The sequence below is a fragment of the Populus nigra genome, chromosome 12, assembly GCF_951802175.1.
Source record: "Populus nigra chromosome 12, ddPopNigr1.1, whole genome shotgun sequence".
NCBI classification, from domain to species: Eukaryota; Viridiplantae; Streptophyta; class Magnoliopsida; order Malpighiales; family Salicaceae; genus Populus; species Populus nigra.
In genome coordinates, this window is record NC_084863.1 from 2,437,106 (window position 1) to 2,456,862 (window position 19,757).

Sequence of the window (19,757 nt, forward strand, 5' to 3'; positions counted from 1 at the left end):
TCAAAAGCAGAAGGTTTCATCTCACTTTAAGCTTGTTATCTAATTCATAGACTGTGCTTCCATCGATTGAAATGAGAGGCCTCCATGGGAATTTCAGGTATGTTCTGCAGATTAGATGAACTGGTTAGTACAGTAATTAAGAAAGGAGCCATAGTGGATGGTGTGCAATATAAAATGAAAAGCTTGACAAGACTAACAATTGACCTATAAAGGCAACATACAGTGAAATAATCATCTATGGGATTCCTGATTTGAAGAGTAGCATATTCAGAATCCGTCCGCAGCCACCTACTGGACACATGCAATTTTGGAAGAGGGCTTTGTTTCATTTTGTTTGTTTCCGGACATCTTCCCAAGAAACAACCAGAGAACGCAATTGAAGAGGGAGAATAATAAGGAAGATACCTCTCTTTGCCTGAGAAGGAGACAACCCTTAAAAGCTCTGTGATCCCACTTACAGCCAATTTCAAAATCTGTGGGGTTTTAGTTCTAGTTTGGCTCTTCTTTTCATTATCCGTTGCTCCTGAGCAGCATCTAATTCCATGAATTCTCTGCAAAATTAATGGTAGTAAATTGGCTAGAAAGAAGAGAGAAATTCAACTTGAAAATTGAAACTTCGACAGAATGAATAATTTGAAGGGCGGGTCCCTTGCTTTGTTACCTTAAGAGTCATTAAGGTTGTTGGATTCAGAGAGCATATTCCCGCCATTTTTGTAACAGACATGGAATGGAATCAGTTAGTCAGTCCATGGAGGTGTCATTACTCGAGGACTGGTAGCCACTAATGATCTGCCTCGTCAAGGATGTTTGCTTAGCGTTCTGTTCGGGAATGGTGTTTCAAAATATATTTTTATTAAAATATATATTAAAATAATATTCTTTTAATTAATACATTAAAATAATTTAAAAATATTAAAAATAATAATTTAAAATAAAATAAAATTTAAAATTTTTAAAAACACGGACTAGGACTGTACTGGAGTGTTATAATTATTTTTTTATTTGAAAAAATATAAAAATAATAAATTTTTTAAAAATTATTTTTAATATTAATATATTAAAACAATTTAAAAATCTAAAAATTATTTAAAAAATAATCTAAAAATTATAAAAAACCGTAAAAAACAAATATCTTTTATTCTAATCTAATCTGTTTCTCCAAACTTTTATATGGTTATTTTTGAACAATTTTAAATATGTATGTTAAAATATATTTTTTAAAATATTGCTTTGATATTTTGTTTTTCAAAAATCTTATTTAAGAGCAAATCTCCTCTAATCTATCTATTTATTTCTTTAATATAATAGATGAATTTATATAAGTTCATTTAAAGAAAAGAAAAATTAATAAAATAAAAAATTTCGGAGAAATAACTGAATGAAGATATTTTAAAGGAAGAATATAATTTTTAAAAGTTTTTGGTAAATAAATGAATCAATTAATCGACACAAAAAAAAAAGAAAAAAAAAGAAAAGTGACAGTGGAGTGGCATAATGGGTCATTTTATAGGCCGCGCTCTATCATAAAACAATGGGCTGTGTGTGCAGCCCTAGCTCAGGCATGAACTGGGCCTGCACCATGCGACAGATTTTTCTACACGGGTCGTTTGCTTGCACCAAGTGACAGATTCTTCATCTTTTTTTCTTCATCCTTCTTCAATGTTGGGATTTTTATAATTTTTTTCTGATTTTTTTTATTTTTTCATTCGGTTTATTTTGAGCTGATATTCATAATATATTTCAATTTGATTTATATAATATCCTATCATATGAACATCTTCCACCCCATAAAAACTGATGTCACTGTTGTTGACGTATATATGTCAAAGTCTGTAAAATAAGAACAAAGATGAATAGGACATTTCACAATTAAAAATTCCAATAAATATTCCATTTATTTTTTTCTATAAAAACCTATCATTGGAGCCTAGGATCTTTATCTGCCACAGAAACCATTCTCAATGTTTCTCCAGGTCCTTTTTTTTCTCCTTCTAATGTGCATAATTCCTTCTTTCTTTGCCTTTCCTCCTAATTCCTCTGCAACTTCATTTGGTGCTGCCAAATATGTAGTTGCTGAAGGTAATAAAGAAGCGGAGGCTCTCCTAAAATGGAAAGCAAGTCTTGATGACAACCACAGCCAAGCTGTCCTGTCTTCTTGGGTTGGCAGCAGCCCTTGCAAGTGGCTTGGGATCATTTGTGACAATTCTGGAAGTGTCGCGGATTTCAGCCTTCCAAATTTTGGTCTGAGAGGTACACTTCATAGTTTCAACTTCTCACTCTTCCCCAATCTTCTCACTCTCAATCTCGGGAACAATTCACTCTACGGAACTATTCCATTTGAGATAGGATTGTTAACAAGTCTTAACTTTCTCCACCTTGATAAAAATAAGCTCACTAGTAGGATCCCTTTTTCTATTGGAAATTTGAGAAACTTATCCATTCTCTATCTCAAGGATAACAAACTCTCTGGTTCCATCCCTTCTTCTGTTGGGAACATGACTTTGCTCACTCGACTTGATCTGAACAATAATAATTTATCTGGATCTGTTCCTCGGGAAATAGGACAACTTGAATCCCTTGTTGAATTGAAATTGTCTTCAAATAATTTCACTGGCCATTTACCACGAGACTTGTGCCTTGGTGGGTTGCTTGTAAATTTTACAGCCGCCAACAATCATTTTTCTGGTCCAATCCCTAAAAGCTTGCGAAATTGCACTAGTCTATTTAGATTTAGGCTTGACGGGAACCAATTGTCAGGGAATATTTCTGAAGATTTTGGCCTCTACCCAAACTTGAACTATGTGGACCTAAGTCACAATGATTTGTCCGGTGAGCTTAAGTGGAAATGGGGAGGTTTTCACAACTTGGCGTGCCTATTATTGTCAAACAATAATATCACCGGTGAGATACCATCAGAGCTTGGAAAGGCTACTGGGCTACAAATAATTGATCTCTCGTCAAATCTCCTGAAGGGGACAATTCCAAAAGAATTGGGGCAGTTGAAGGCGTTGCACAACCTTTTTCTTCATAACAACCATCTTTTTGGTGTCGTTCCCTTTGAACTCCAAATGCTATCTAAACTTCGTGCCCTTAATTTAGCTTCTAACAATCTTGGTGGATCAATCCCAGAACAAGTGGGAGAGTGCTCAAGTTTATCACAGTTGAACTGGAGTCATAATAAGTTCACAGGGAGCATCCCATCTGAGATAGGCTTCCTGCATTTTCTTCAACATCTAGATCTCAGTGGGAATCTTCTGGCAGGAGAGATACCATCACAAATTGGGCAATTGAAACGGTTAGAAACGATTAACCTCTCTCACAACAAACTTTCCGGTTTGATTCCAACTGCTTTTGTAGATTTGGTGAGCTTGACAGCTGTAGACATCTCCTACAATGAACTAGAGGGCCCTATCCCCGAAATCAAAGGCTTCATTGAAGCTCCATTTGAAGCTTTTATGAATAATAATGGTCTCTGTGGAAATGCCAGTGGTCTAAAGCCTTGTACACTTCTTACAAGCAGGAGAAAGAGCAACAAAATTGTCATTTTAATTCTTTTTCCTCTCCTGGGAAGTCTACTTCTACTACTTATCATGGTTGGGTGTTTATACTTTCACCACCGAACAAGTAGAGAAAGAATTTCCTGTTTAGGAGAGCGACAAAGTCCACTCAGTTTTGCAGTATGGGGCTATGAGGAAGAGATCCTCCATGACACTATCATCCAGGCCACTAATAATTTCAACTCCAATAACTGTATAGGGAAAGGGGGATACGGAATTGTTTATCGAGCCATGTTGCCAACAGGTCAGGTGGTTGCCGTGAAGAAACTTCACCCATCAAGAGAGGGCGATCTTATGAATTTGAAAACTTTTAGAAATGAGATTCGCATGTTAATAGATATTCGACATCGAAATATTGTAAAGTTATATGGATTTTGTTCATTAATAGAGCACTCCTTTTTAGTTTATGAGTTCATAGAAAGGGGAAGTTTGAAGATGAATTTATCTAGCGAAGAACAGGCAATGGACTTGGATTGGAATAGAAGGCTTAATGTTGTTAAAGGAGTGGCCAATGCGTTATCCTATTTGCACCATGATTGCTCGCCTCCAATCATTCATCGAGACATTTCCAGCAGCAATGTTCTTTTAGATTTGGAATACGAGGCTCATGTTTCGGATTTTGGGACAGCTCGGCTCTTGATGCCTGACTCGAACAACTGGACCTCATTTGCTGGCACCTTCGGATACATAGCTCCAGGTACATACTTGATTTCATTCTTAATATATATATATGTGAATCAATTGCTAAAGATGAAATTGGAGGGCTGCTTTTGGATGCTCTAAAGGTGATGTATAATAAATTGTCATATCAGCAGTACGGTACAGCCAGTACTATGAAAAAATGACCGAATTTTTGCAGAGCTAGCTTACACAATGAGAGTGAACGAGAAGTGCGATGTCTACAGCTTTGGAGTGCTCACAATGGAATTAATAATGGGAATGCATCCGGGTGATCTCATCTCATCTCTTTCTGCATCAGCATTTTCCTCCTCGTCGTGCTCACAAATCAACCAGCATGCATTGTTGAAGGATGTGATAGACCAACGTATCCCACTTCCTGAAAATCGAGTTGCAGAGGGTGTGGTCTCCATTATCAAAATAGCATTTGCATGCTTGCTTGCCAATCCCCAATCTAGGCCAACCATGCGACAAGTAGCTTCGCAGCTCATAGCTCGATGGCCTCCGCTGCCAAAGTCATTCTCCGCAGTAACATTGGAAGATCTGATGCCTCAAACGACTGTGACAAGCTGAGAATTTTCCAAAAGATTTTCTATAATTATATAGTATGTGATTGTTTCAACTTATGTTACTTTCAATTTCGTAGCTTTGTTTGTAATAAATTATTTCTCTGCTTTGTATTTTGTTTCTTCAACGATTAATATGTTTTAGTACAGTATTATTATCAATCAAAGTAAATAAAGGCTCTTTGCTATGATGAGGACACCTGGGTTTCAAGATTCTGTTTCATCCCTTGTAATAAAGGAAATCTTCAATTCAATATTGAGCTGAAATGAATAAACTAGCATGAGAGGCTTGTAGAAGGAGATATACCAAGAATTGCTGCACATCCTATGCATCTGCACTTAAACTATGAATCCACACTGATCATGCTACAAAAACTTAAACTATCAACTACACAGAGTTCTTCACAGTGAACTCTTGAAGAATCCTCTACGTGCAGCCTGGATTACAGGACTACAATAGCAAACTGTCAAAATGCATTTGCCTAAAAAAGAGAGAGTGAACAAGCGATTCGGCTTAAGGGAGTGAAACCTCTAAAGATAGCAGAATTACACAGAAGTAAAGAGAAGCAGAGAGAATTTCTGATGAATGGAGAGAGAAGGTATAGTTAGAAGCAGAGAGAATTTTTATTCTTCTTAAAAATTCATTTTGAAGGGATATATATATATATATATATATATATATATATATATATATATATATATATATATATTATTTGGGATCAGATCGTTACAAAATGAAAATGAATAGAACAAGAAACAAATTTTTTGACTCCGGCACTGCATGGCTTCTTCTGACGCAAAAATGTCATTTTGCTAGTAACTATTTGCCACCATGTATTAATTTAATATATGGCTTGCGCCAAGTAACCCTTAATTGAAGCTAACACACTTGTTTACGGTTTCTAACCTCTCTTTAATTTTCATTCATCAATGCTAACAAACTTTCTTAACTGTCTAACAAGACTAACAATATTTACTGTGAATATGCAGTTTTTATTTATTATGATTTAACTATGTATTTCCTAAAGTAGTTTTCACTGTCAAATATATCAGGATTGGCTCGAATATGAAGTAGAGAGACTTTATGTGAATATACAGTTTTTAAGTTTATAAAGATCGTTTTGTAATCCAATTGCGTGAACACAACTAAGTACATGATCAAAAAGCAAGGGTAATGTTGGCGGTTATTTTTTTAAAGCTTGAATGTTTTTTAAAAAAATTTGAAAATCAAAATTTAAAATATTAGCTGTTTTTTTTCAAAGTTTGAAGTAGAATTTACTTTTAAAAAATTAAATTTTTAATAGTAAAACAGAACTAATACGGAACTTGACAACAGACTCTAACCACCTGCTATGCTCACTCTAACCACCTGTTATGCTCATTGTAGCAGCTTCAGTGTTCAGCTCATTGGTGCATATTCTTCATTGTATCAGCTGCAGACTTCATCTTACTGATTCATATTCAATAAAAAAATTTGAGAATTGGGTTGAGTTTTCGTTTTAAGAACAATTTTTTCAATTATGAGCGAGCGCTATGCTGTCTGTAATGAGCAATTATGTACCACCATCATCAAGTTGTTTCCATGCGAATATCAGCCTCTGCTGCTGGTCTGGCGGGATCCCTAAAGATTTTACACAAACAAAATTAAGAAATGTATATTCAACTCATCAAACCCAACATTCGAAGATAAACAGATTGGATCTGTATATATAGAAATAAATGAAAGAAAGAAAGAACAGATACCTTTTTTGTCTTGGATTTTAGCCTTGTCATTGTCAATGGTGTCACTTGATTCAACCTCAAGGGTTATTGTCTTCCCTGTTAGTGTTTTCCCGAATATCTGCAATTTTATGCTCCCTCCATGCTTCTTCTTTGATTATAAATGACTCTCTCTCTCTCTCTCTCTCTCTCTCTCTCTCTCTCTTAACCTGTTGATATTTTATTACACTTATTAACTTTTCATTACTTGGAGGCCAAGCAACTCGACTAATATTCATCATAGTTGTTATACTCGTACTTGGCGCATATAGTTTGATCTAGAAAAAAGCTTGTATTTTTGGGTTATCAGTTAATTAATCTGAAACAATTATTTTTATTAAAATGATATTATTTTATTTATTTTTTTTAAAAAAATATTTAGTGTTAACTCAATTCTATTAAAATTAAATTTGACCGAGTCACAATTCAACTTATTGGATGAACCAAGGTTGTAGAGTTTAATGTTTTTTCTTATTCAAATTAAAACCTTGCTCAAGTCAAGCTCTAGGCTGTGGATTTCTCAGGTCGTCGGCCCGGTTTATCAGCAGCTGGCCTCTCTAGGCTCCAAACATGTATCGTTTGGTGAATTAGCAGATGATTTGAGCTGCTATGGGTATATCTAGGCCCTTTAGTTTACCCTGCTGGGCTCAGTAGTTTAGGCTCATCATCGGTTATATATTCTGTTTCCCTGGCCTAACATAGGATCCTAACTGGGCCAATGTCTTCTTGTTTCGATAGTTTTTGAGAAATGAAGGGTTTGAATTTAGGATATCTCTTCAAGAAGTGCATGGAGACATAATTTATTATATCTCATCCATCAACTAATTAAAGATCTCAGAAGTAATATAAATTATTTAGTTTTGGTTTTAAGAACAATTTTTCTACTTAAACATAGTTTTATTTATGTGGGCAAAATACAAATTAACAATTAAAGATATATTTAATTCGGCTTAAGGGAGTGAAACCAAGGGGGTATATTCTTGTTTTGGTACAAAACCCCCAGCTAATAAAATTTCCTTTGAAGCAAGCACTGAAACACTTGAGGCAAAAACACGAACTTTATGACAGATTTCAAAGTAGTATGTTGAGTTTGGGCAATTGATCAAAGAACTTGACATTCTATACAGGAAAGAGAAGTTATTAAATAAAAACAGCTTTATCCAGCCAGTTCTCAATCACTACACCAAAGTTCCCAAACTATGCTGTTTGGACTATAAGCTGGGGTGATGATTTAAATATGTGTTTCCTAAAATAGTTCTCACTGTCAAATATATCAGGATTGACTTGAATAACCTGATATAAAGTTGAGACTTTATGTGAATATGCAGTTTTTATTTACTGTAAAATCAATTTTAAGTTTATAGAGTATGTTTACCTTCTCAATGTCTTGTAATCCAATTGATGGACAATCGAAGAAAGGAACCAGTAAGTTCAAATTGCGTGAATACAACTTGGTACCTGATAAAAAAGCAAGGGGAATGAAGATTGAATTCCAAGTAATGCAAGCAGACTCTTATAGACTTTCATGGAACAATTAGAGACGAGAATTTGATTGAATATAGTTTCAGATCAGTTAGGGAACTCCTCAGTATCTGATGAGTTGGCATAAATGAAACAGCTGAAGATGTATAATCACATAAAAGCTCAATGGTTTTTACCTTGGAATTTAATGGTTGGATCTTCAAAGATACAATCCTCATCATAAATTGTTGACGTGAAAACCCCTGCTTTTAATAAATAATAGAGCATTAATTAGCATGGGCAACTGTATGAGTAATTTAGTGCTAAAGGAGTAATTATCTGGATCTTCTATTGAGAGTAGGGTTGAGATTTTCATGGAATCATACCCAATGCAATCCCAAAACTCATGCTTGAGAATAAAATGAAAACAAAACTGCAATTTTGTTAAGCCTGAAAGAAAAAGAAAGTTCAAGCCAAAACCAGACAAGGCTACAAAGGAAGTGCTGTAACCCAAAACAGGAAAGAAGAGTAATATCCAAAAAAAAAAAAAGAGTCTACAACCCAAAAACAAAGACAAAAAAACATGTAGGAACAAGAGAGAAGGTCATTCAGCAGCAAGAAAATGGTCTGTGGCAAGATCTAAATAGACAAACTGTTGTGGGAGAAATACTTACGGTGCCTATCTGTATTGGATTCAGCAGCAAGAAAATGGTATAATGGGCCATTTTTGCATATTGCGCTCTGTTGTAAAACATTGGGTTGTGTGTGCGGCATTTAACAAGGCCTGCTCCATGAGACAGATTTTTCTACACGGGCCTTTAACGCCCTTTGTTTTACACAGTTAGCCGCAGTCTAAGCTGAAAAAAAAAAAAAATGCTTGAAAGTTGAAACGCAGACAAATGTGTATCCCAATGGGTCAAGTTGTAACCCACAAATCAAACGCTTAGAATCCAATTTTCTTAAAGCCACTTTGTTTGTCTTTGAAAATCAATTGTTGGTATTTTAATATTTTTAAAACAAAAACAGAAATGATTCTTAAGAATCAAAATTCTCGTTTTTAATTTGCCAGTACCATTATTCTTTATATATGCTCTTATTCATAATATGTTTCAAATAAAATATTATCTATTAGAGAATAATATAAATACTTTACTTAACAGCTTAAATTATTAGGCTGAAATGATTTTTTAACATGGAATCAGAGCCTTGATGACCAAGCGGTCACGAGTTCGAATCTCAATATCCCTATTTATTTGATTAAAAATAAGCGTAAGGTAATACGAGTCTATACAAGTTTTAAATTCAAAAATTTTTCATTTGAGAGGGTGTGTTAGAGAATATATAAATCATATCTTGAAATCTCATTTAATAACTTAAATTATTAATTTGAAATGATTATTTGACATTCTCATGTTAATATCTTTAACATTTGCTATTCATTTGATTTATATGACTTCCCGAGAACCCAATGAGCACGATAAACATGTTATTGGTTGTTGAAGCTTTCATGGCATATACAGAGAGGCCTCCAATGCGACAGTTTGTGACATTTCATGACGGATTCATTGTACAAGTAAAGAAACAAAGAAAACAAAAGAAAAGAAAAGAAAGGTTGTCAAATTCAGGAATGTGAAAGCAAAGAAAACCACAATAAACGTGATTGGCTATGATACGTTCCGTCCACTGGACTAGAGAAAAACCGAAGAGAACATGACTTCCCTGAGACCCCATGGCACAATCTGGGGCCAAGGGAGTTTACTAACTGTTGCATTTCCATTTTCATGATGCATCTACTCCATGAGCATGATTAACTGGTTATTGGCTGGTGAAGCTTTAATGGCATCATGCTGTGGATGTGCTTTGAAGTAACAAGAAGCAATTAACACGACAAGTTGTGACATTTCTTGACTGATTCAACACTAGCTAGTGATCTATTCAACTTTGCTAATTAAGCGCAAAAACAACTTACAATAGATCCACACATGATATCACAGGCATCGGAAATTTTATACTGCTGAGAGCGTAACCAATAATATCTTATTAATTATTTTTTAGGTTTATTTTAAGGAAAAAATAGACATAAATAGAAGAGATAATTAATCCTAAGTGTAGATATACATGCATAGAACAATTTTCGATCCACTGTCTTGATATGTCATAAGACTATTATCCTTCTTTGACATTAACAGCTACATTCAATAATCACCAATAGATCCTTCACTACCACAATCTTTATATTAACGATAGATTTTTTCATTGGTATTTGCACTATTATTTCGTTGGTAATTAATTTACTAACAAAATCACCAACGAAAATGCTCTGTCAATGAATTTTTTGTTGGTAATTTTTTATCCGTTGATAATAAAAAAATATTATTACCGATGGATTTACCGACGGAAAAGCGTGCAAAAAAAATAAAATTACCAGCTTCATTCCGTCGGTATTTCCTCGGCAAAATACCGTATGTAATTCCGTCGGTAATTATTTAAAAATATTTTTTTAAAAATCTATTTTACAAAACTATAAAATAATTAAATTAATATAAATCAACACTCTATAATACTCAAAATGCTTGGAAAAAAGAAGAAGAAAATCAACTCAAACAAATTTGCAACAAATAAATAACACGAAAAAATAAATTCAACTAAAAACATTCATATGAAAAAAATTTAAAAATCCTATAAATAAATCAACTAAAAATTGATCTCATATTAAAAACAAATCCTACAACAACATTCATACAATTATTAAGAACAAAAACAATTAAAAATAAAATAAAAAACAAATATAGTGAAAAAAACACGAAAAAAGAAGAAAAAGAAAAATCTTACCTTATTGTAGTTGCAAGTCAAGCTAAGAAAAAAAAACAAATCTGTAAAGTATACTAATTAAAAAAAACTGTGAAGAAAAAAGAAGGAAGGAGAAGAAGATATACCTGAGCATGGAGGAGAAAAGAAGGAGTTGAGGAGAGAAGAGAAGAAAATGAAATGGATATTGATGTTTTTTACATATGGAGAAGAAGAAGAAGAAGAAAGGAGACGGGTCTGTTGTGAAATTAGGGATTCTATACTTTTTATTGGGGCGTTTTACCGACGGATAATTAAATATTAATATTTTTAATCATTCCGTCTGTAATATTTAATTAAAATTTTTAATTTAACAAAAATTTTCAAAAACCGCCAAATATCACTAACGACTTTTCAATCCATCGGTGATTCCACTTGTAATATTTAATTTAAATTTTTAATTTAATCTAAATTTTTCAGAAAACCACCAAATAACACCGACGACTTTTCGGTCTGTTGGTGATTTTGTCTGTAAAAAACTGTAATTAACAGTGCAATTGGGAAGTGAATAGTTCTAGAGCTCTCTGGAAAATACTAACAGTGAATAGTTTACCAACAATTTTTCCGACTTTTCCGACGGAAAAAATTCTGTCGGTAATTCCATTGGTAAAAATGACACATCATCTTTTTTTTTGCTTTGTTTTAATTATTTTTTTTCCACTGTAATTCCATCGGTATATACCGAGAGAATATTTTCGTCGGTAAAATCCGTCAGACATTTACCGACGAAAATATTCCCTCGGTATTTCCGTTTGTATTTATCAATTTTCTAGTAGTGCTTGTAGAAACCAAACGAAATCAATAGCATGAACAGAAATCAAAGAAACTAGAAAGAACATATGTACCATCTCAAAACAATTCAATAAACATGAATAAAAATCAATAACATAATTATGAAATAAGGATAAATAAGTACTTGAATATGAAAGAATTACAATAATTACGTTACTTCTAACAACTTAATAATGAAGATGATATCTATTGCTCTTGAATCAAATGTCAAAGTTTAGCTCATAGCTGCTAGAAAATTGACAAAAATAGAGAAGAAAAGAATGTTGCAGAGCTCCTATTTCAGTAGTGTTCTACTCTATTTATTCTCTCCCTTGGCTGCTGAATTTCTTCAGGATTCTTAGGCTAATTAGAAGTTCTTATGCCTGCTTAATTCTTTCCTTCTTTATCTGATCTTTAAGGTTGGTTAAATCCCTTAGAATTTTTATTGAAATCGGACTTTACTGTTGTCACAACTCTGTTGTAATATAGACTTTGCTGCAACTTAGACTTTGTTTCTGACTTGGTTTTTTATAATATCCGACTATTCCAGCTATATTATTTCATTCATGGACTGTTATAGGATTGATTTACACCTTTCTTGGATCCTACAACCCATCATTTCTATGTCAGAATCTCAGTCATAGGTGGGAGGCTTGGCATTGTTAGTTTTCTCATCAGATCATAAAACCAATCTCGTCCTTCATATTGCATTTAGATCATGATTTTATCTAACTTGGTATCCTTAATGAAAGTTGTAGTCTTGAAGCGAAAATGATTTTAGGCTTTTAAATTGTATGATTTGGATATCTGAGGCTCAAGATATGTCTGTTTGAATCTGTAGTGTGAAAGCAGAGAATCCTGCAGCAAGTAGAATTTCATCTTGATTTTGCAGGTTTGATTAGAGTTCCAAACAAACTCGGATTTCTTCCCATAATATCTTCTTGGAAAGCTTGATATGTGCACTTTAATTTTGCCTCAGCACATGCTTATATTATGAAATTATAACATAGTGAAAAACCTATCATAGGAAGAAAGGTCTGAAACATAAAATGTACAAATTCTTATTTTTTAGTAATTAATTTACAAAGTCTCTTAGAGATGTCAAATTCATAAAAATAATTTTTAATAAGCTCAAAATACATTAAAAAGCTTAATGTAAAAGAAATAAATTAAAACATGTGTATATTTTGTACTTATCAGGGATTTAAAATAATCTAGTTGAGATTGTTTACAAAGCCTTGACAAATCAGCCACAAGTAGCAGCAGGGAAACAAGTTGTATATTGAGACACCTTATCATAATCTATGTCCAATAATCCAAGTGAGTATACTAACTACAGAAATCCCAACTTCATGATGCATCATGTCCACACTATCTTATCTTTAACTACAGAAATCCCAAATTCATGATGCATCATTTGAAAATTCAACCCTAACGAGCATGATAACAGTTTATTGGTTGGTGAAGCTTTCATTGCATGATCACGTCAAAGTACCATGAAGTAACCCGAAGCAATTATACAGAGAGTCCACATCTTACAATGTGACAGTTTGTGACAATTCATGACGGATTCATTAAGCACAGAAAAGCTGTTTCGGACCATCCGACCACGATAAAAGGTTGATTGCAAACGGACATAATAGCAATCAAATTCATGAAAGTGAAAGCAAAGAAAACCACAATAACACATTAACTATCGACCAGGTATTTATGACAAATTTACGGGCTGTATAAATTGGAGAATAAAGACAAGCAACAGATTTCTGATATTCTGAACTTTTGATTGGCTATGACCCGTTCCGTCGACAAGACTAAAGAAAAAACAAAGAGAACATGACTTCCTGAGACCCCATGGCACAATCTGGGGCCAAGGGAGTTTACTAACTGTTGAATTTCCAACTTCATGATGCATCATGTCCATTCGTCCCAATGAACACGATAAACAGGTTAGTGGTCAGTGAGGCTTTCATGGAATAATGCTGGGGACGTACTATAAGCAATTAATTAACACGACAAGTTGTGACATTTCTTGACTGATGCAACACTAGTGATGTAGTTTTTTAAAGAAATATTTCAGCCGGTAAGGTTATAAGAATAATTTTATATTAATTTTTAATATATTGTGAGAGTTTTTTAAACTTAAAATTTATACATGTTTGTATTATTTTATTTTTTATTTTATTAATTAGAATAAAAATATTGAAATTCAAACTCATAATTATTCAGTTATCAAAATTTTAATATCATATTAAATAATTATTCTAACAAAAAAACTGAAGCGATCATGTAAACTTCTAAAAATAATTTTATATTATTTTTTAATACTATTTAACTTTGCAAAGCATGAAAACAACTTACAATAGATCCACCCATGATATAACAAGCATAGCTTGTTGGTTTATAAATTCTAGAAAGTAATACACTCGCGAAGATTTCCTGCGTCAACGAGTCAATGTATAGACATTCATGGTGTTACAATCCCTTTTTTACCTCCAATTTCTATGCGTGTTTTCAAAATTATATTTAAAAAATAAATTAATTTTTTATATTTAATTTAATTATGTTGATAATGAAAAAAGAAAGAAAAAAGAGTTTATGGTTTGAAATTAGAGGAAAGAAAGAAAAAGAGACTACTGTGATTAGGGACTAAAAATAATGGATTGTAACACAATATTATGTAGAAATGGATTCTTGTAATTTTATATTTAGTACGTTGGACTTGTTTGTATGACTTAGATGTTAAGCACATGTTTAGAGATAATTTGTATACGTTTGAAAAATATCAAAGCTTATAAAGCAGAGGGAAATGACTTCCCTACTGTAACCAATTTAGAGCGTGAGAAGTAAGCAGGTAAGTGAAAAGGAAGAAAAATAAATGATAGATATTTCCAAGGCAATCGAGCATTTACTTGCTGAATTTAACGAGATTCTTGTTAATGATGGATTGTTGTTAATGAGAGGTATTCAACATTACATAATTCTGGTGCGAAGAGTTAGTCTTTTAAATTTGCCACATTACAGACTTAGTTAGAAATTGAGGAGAAGGTAGAAATTTTGTTTTATGCATTTTTATCCATGTGAAAATAATCATAAGCTGCGTGAAAGGCATAAAAATACAGACATACTCACTAGCAATTTGCAAAGGCAACATTAAATATTATATCATGTGAATTTCTATTTTTATGTAAACACAATCATATCCAATTAGCCCAACTCCAGAGCTGCTTTCTTGCGCTAAAGGCAGTTAAAAACGTTACATCATGAATCTTTGGACAACCCGAGACGACCAATTAATTGATTTGGAAAGGTAGAACAAAGATTATTTAGAAATTTCAGAATGAAAGATTCCTCTACCTTGCAATTCCAATTAATTCAGAGAGCCCGCCCGCGATTAATTAAGCATTATTTCTTCTCCGATTCAATTAAAGGAGATAAAACTGATGCAAAAGATTTTAAAAAACAAAATATTTTTTTCTTAATTATTTTTATTTTTTTATTTAGAAATGAGCTACGGATTTTGAACAAATGAGCCAACAATTAAGCATCTTTAGAAATTATAGGACTTGGAAATGAATTTTTCTAAGATTTACCAAATCTTCCACCCAATAAAAACTGATGTCACTGTTGTTGACGTATATATGTCAAAGTCTGTAAAATAAGAACAAAGATGAATAGGACATTTCACAATTAAAAATTCCAATAAATATTCCATTTCTTTTTTTCGATAAATACCTATCATTGGATCTTTATCTGCCATAGGAAACCATATCCCTTCGACATGATGTCCTTGCCACAGAAACCATTCTCAATGTTTCTCCAAGTCCTTTTTTTTCTCCTTCTAATGTGCATTCCTTCTTTCTTTGCCTTTCCTCCTAATTCCTCTGCAACTTCATTTGGTGCTGCCAAATATGTAGCTGCTGAAGGTAATAAAGAAGCGGAGGCTCTCCTAAAATGGAAAGCAAGTCTTGATGATAACCACAGCCAATCTGTCCTGTCTTCTTGGGTTGGCAGCAGCCCTTGCAAGTGGCTTGGAATCACTTGTGACAATCCTGGAAGTGTCGCGGATTTCAGCCTTCCAAATTTTGGTCTGAGAGGTACACTTCATAGTTTCAACTTCTCATCCTTCCCCAATCTTCTCACTCTCAATCTCTCGAGCAATTCACTCTATGGAACTATTCCATCCCACATTAGTAACCTGACCAAAATCACCAATTTAGACTTGTGTGGTAATCATTTCACAGGAAATATTCCACTTGAGATAGGATTGTTAACAAGTCTTAACTTTTTGGACCTTAGTAAAAATAATCTTACTGGTTTGATCTCAGCCTCTATTGGAACTCTAAAACACCTATCTTTTCTCTATCTATGGGATAACAAACTCTCTGGCTTGATACCTCCAGAGATTGCATCACTTCAGTCTCTCAGTGAGCTTGACTTGTCAATCAATGATTTAACTGGTAGGATCCCTTCTTTTATTGGAAATCTGAGAAACTTATCCACTCTTGATCTCTTGGATAACAAACTCTCTGGTTTCATTCCTTCTTCTATTGGGAACATGACTAAGCTCATTAACTTGAGGCTTAATGAAAATAATCTCACCGGTTTCATCCCATCCTCTATTGGAACTCTGAAACACCTATCAATTCTCTATCTATGGGGTAACAAACTCTCTGGCTTGATACCTCCAGAGATTGGATCACTACAGTCTCTCAGTGAGCTTGACTTGTCAAGCAATGATTTAACTGGTAGGATCCCTTCTTCTATCGGAACTCTGAAACACCTATCAATTCTCTATCTAAGGGGTAACAAACTCTCTGGCTTGATACCTCCAGAGATTGGATCATTACAGTCTCTCAATGAGCTTGACTTGTCAAGCAATGATTTAACTGGTAGGATCCCTTCTTCTATCGGAACTCTGAAACACCTATCAATTCTCTATCTAAAGGGTAACAAACTCTCTGGCTTGATACCTCCAGAGATTGGATCACTACAATCTCTCAGTGAGCTTGACTTGTCAAGCAATGATTTAACTGGTAAGATCCCTTTTTCTATTGAAAATTTGAAAAACTTATCCAGTCTTTATCTCATGGATAACAAACTCTCTGGTTCCATTCCTTTTTCTCTTGGGAACATGACTAAGCTCACTCAACTTTATCTGAACATGAATAATTTATCTGGATTTGTTCCTCGGGAAATAGGACAACTTGAATCCCTTGTTGAATTGAGTTTGCACACTAATAATCTCAATGGTTCTCTACCCCCCGAGATGAATAATCTCACACATTTGATGAATTTTCAATTGTCTTCAAACAATTTCACTGGACATTTACCACGAGACTTGTGCCTTGGTGGGTTGCTTGTAAATTTTACAGCCGACCACAATCATTTTTCTGGTCCAATCCCTAAAAGCTTTCGAAATTGTCCTCGTCTATTTAGAGTTAGGCTTGAATGGAACCAATTGACGGGGAATATTTCTGAAGATTTCGGCCTCTACCCAAACTTGAACTATGTGGACCTAAGTCACAATGGTTTGTTTGGTGAGCTTACGTGGAAATGGGGAGGTTTTCACAACTTGGCGAGCCTAAAATTGTCAAACAATAATATCACCGGCGAGATACCATCAGAGCTTGGAAAGGCTACTGGGCTACAAGTCATTGATCTCTCGTCAAATCTCCTAAAGGGAACACTTCCAAAAGAATTGGGGCAGTTGAAGGCGTTGCACAACCTTTTTCTTCATAACAACCATCTTTTTGGTGTCATTCCCTTTGAACTCCAAATGCTATCTAAACTTCGTGCCCTTAATTTAGCTTCTAATAATCTTGGTGGATCAATCCCAGAACAAGTGGGAGAGTGCTCAAGTTTATCACAGTTGAACTTGAGTCATAATAAGTTCACAGGGAGCATCCCATCTGAGATAGGCTTCCTGCATTTTCTTGGAGATCTAGATCTCAGTGGGAATCTTCTGGCAGGAGAGATACCATCACAAATTGGGCAATTGAATCAGTTAGAAACGATGAACCTCTCTCACAACAAACTTTCCGGTTTGATTCCAACTGCTTTTGTAGATTTGGTGAGCTTGACAACTGTAGACATCTCCTACAATGAACTAGAGGGCCCTATTCCCAAAATCAAAGCCTTCATCGAAGCTCCATTTGAAGCTTTTATAAATAATAGTGGTCTCTGTGGAAATGCCAGTGGTCTAAAGCCTTGTACTCTTCTTACAAGCAGGAGAAAGAGCAACAAAATTGTCATTTTGATTCTTTTTCCTCTCCTGGGCAGTCTACTTCTACTACTTATCATGGTTGGGTGTTTATACTTTCACCACCGAACAAGTAGAGAAAGAGTTTCCTGTTTAGGAGAGCGACAAAGTCCACACAATTTTGTAGTATGGGGCCATGAGGAAGAGATCCTACATGAAACTATCATCCAGGCCACTAATAATTTCAACTTCAATAATTGCATTGGGAAAGGGGGATACGGAATTGTTTATCGAGCCATGTTGCCAACAGGTCAGGTGGTTGCCGTGAAGAAACTTCACCCATCAAGAGAAGGCGAGCTTATGAATTTGAGAACTTTTAGAAATGAGATTCGCATGTTAATAGATATTCGACATCGGAATATTGTGAAGTTATATGGATTTTGTTCATTAATAGAGCACTCCTTTTTAGTTTATGAGTTCATAGAAAGGGGAAGTTTGAAGATGAATTTATCTAGCGAAGAACAGGCAATGGACTTGGATTGGAATAGAAGGCTTAATGTTGTTAAAGGAGTGGCCAATGCATTATCCTATTTGCACCATGATTGCTCGCCTCCAATCATTCATCGAGACATTTCCAGCAGCAATGTTCTTTTAGATTTGGAATACGAGGCTCATGTTTCGGATTTTGGGACAGCTCGGCTCTTGATGCCTGACTCGACCAACTGGACCTCATTTGCTGGCACCTTCGGATACATAGCTCCAGGTACATACTTGATTTCATTCTTAATATATATATATATATATATATATATATATATATATATATATATATATATATATATATATATATATATATATATAAGCAGAACAATACTACCAGTACTGTGAAAATGGAGGGCTGCTTTTGGATGCTCTAAAGGTTATGTATAATAAATTGTCATATTAGCAGTACGATACAGCCAGTACTATGAAAAAATGACCAGAATTTTTGCAGAGCTAGCTTACACAATGAGAGTGAACGAGAAGGGCGATGTCTACAGCTTTGGAGTGGTCACAATGGAAGTAATAATGGGAATGCATCCGGGTGATCTCATCTCATGTCTTTCTACATCAGCATTTTCGTCCTCGTCGTGCTCACAAATCAACCAGCATGCATTGTTGAAGGATGTGATAGACCAACGTATCCCACTTCCTGAAAATCGAGTTGCAGAAGGTGTGGTCTCCATTATCAAAATAGCATTTGCATGCTTGCTTGCCAATCCCCAATCTAGGCCAACCATGCGACAAGTAGCTTCGGAGCTCATAGCTCGATGGCCTCCGCTGCCAAAGTCATTCTCCGCAATAACATTGGAAGATCTGATGCCTCAAACAACTGTGACAGGCTGAGAATTTTCCAAAAGATTTTCTATAATTATAAAGTATGTGATTGTTTCTACTTATGTTACTTTCAATTTTTGTAGCTTTGTTTGTAATAAATTATTTCTCTGCTTTGTATTTTGTTTCTTCAACGATTATTATCAATCAAAGTGAATAAAGGCTCTCTGCTATAATGAGGACACCTGGGTTTCAAGATTCTGTTTTATCCCTTGTAATAAAGGAAATCTTCAATTCAATATTGAGCTAAAATGAATAAACATGTATAATTTGTAAGCTCAATTAATTGGTAATTGGGTGAATAAGAGTTCAGAATATGTTAATGACTAACTAGTCAGGATATATGTTTCCATCTTGCCAGCGCACAAAATATGTTTCCATATAATCGCGGTTGAGAATAATAGTTGAATATAACAGTTATTATTTTAAAATTATATCTTGATTTGATTATTATATATAAAAAATTAATCTGAAATTTTATGAAGATTTAATAATTCACAAATGAGATTCAAAATCTAATGATTAAACAAAAATGAGTTACCAAAG

The 19,757-nt window shown here is 34.1% G+C and overlaps 3 protein-coding genes and 2 long non-coding RNA genes across 6 annotated transcripts in view; 2 read left to right on the top strand and 3 right to left on the bottom strand.

The window, feature by feature from the left end:
• Positions 1-19,757, bottom strand: part of LOC133669680 (uncharacterized) — a 276,271-nt gene that overhangs the window by 286 nt on the left and 256,228 nt on the right. Inside the window, 1 exon segment of the mRNA XM_062089913.1 lies at positions 26-104. Coding sequence (XP_061945897.1) covers positions 26-104 — 79 coding nt within the window.
• LOC133668978 (uncharacterized) lies at positions 411-813 on the bottom strand. The gene is made up of 2 exons (XR_009833833.1): positions 662-813; positions 411-551 (listed from the first exon to the last, which is right to left on the bottom strand). It is a non-coding gene; the product is annotated as an uncharacterized LOC133668978 (long non-coding RNA).
• Positions 1,923-5,012, top strand: LOC133669678 (MDIS1-interacting receptor like kinase 2-like). Its single transcript, XM_062089911.1, has 2 exons — positions 1,923-4,254; positions 4,417-5,012. The coding sequence occupies exons 1-2, from the start codon at positions 1,962-1,964 to the stop codon at positions 4,806-4,808; spliced, it is 2,685 nt and encodes an 894-aa protein (XP_061945895.1). The 5' UTR covers positions 1,923-1,961; the 3' UTR covers positions 4,809-5,012.
• On the bottom strand, positions 4,699-8,670 carry LOC133669683 (uncharacterized). Of its 2 annotated transcripts, none has more exons than XR_009833951.1 (3): positions 8,218-8,661; positions 7,935-8,017; positions 4,699-4,804 (listed from the first exon to the last, which is right to left on the bottom strand). It is a non-coding gene; the product is annotated as an uncharacterized LOC133669683 (long non-coding RNA). The 2 variants fall into 2 exon arrangements; XR_009833952.1 differs by lacking the exon at positions 4,699-4,804 and adding an exon at positions 7,481-7,852 and having other exon boundaries at positions 8,218-8,670.
• Positions 15,378-19,393, top strand: LOC133669232 (probable leucine-rich repeat receptor-like protein kinase At1g35710). The gene is made up of 2 exons (XM_062089289.1): positions 15,378-18,600; positions 18,832-19,393. Exons 1-2 carry the CDS (start codon positions 15,417-15,419, stop codon positions 19,221-19,223), a joined length of 3,576 nt encoding a protein of 1,191 aa, XP_061945273.1. The 5' UTR covers positions 15,378-15,416; the 3' UTR covers positions 19,224-19,393.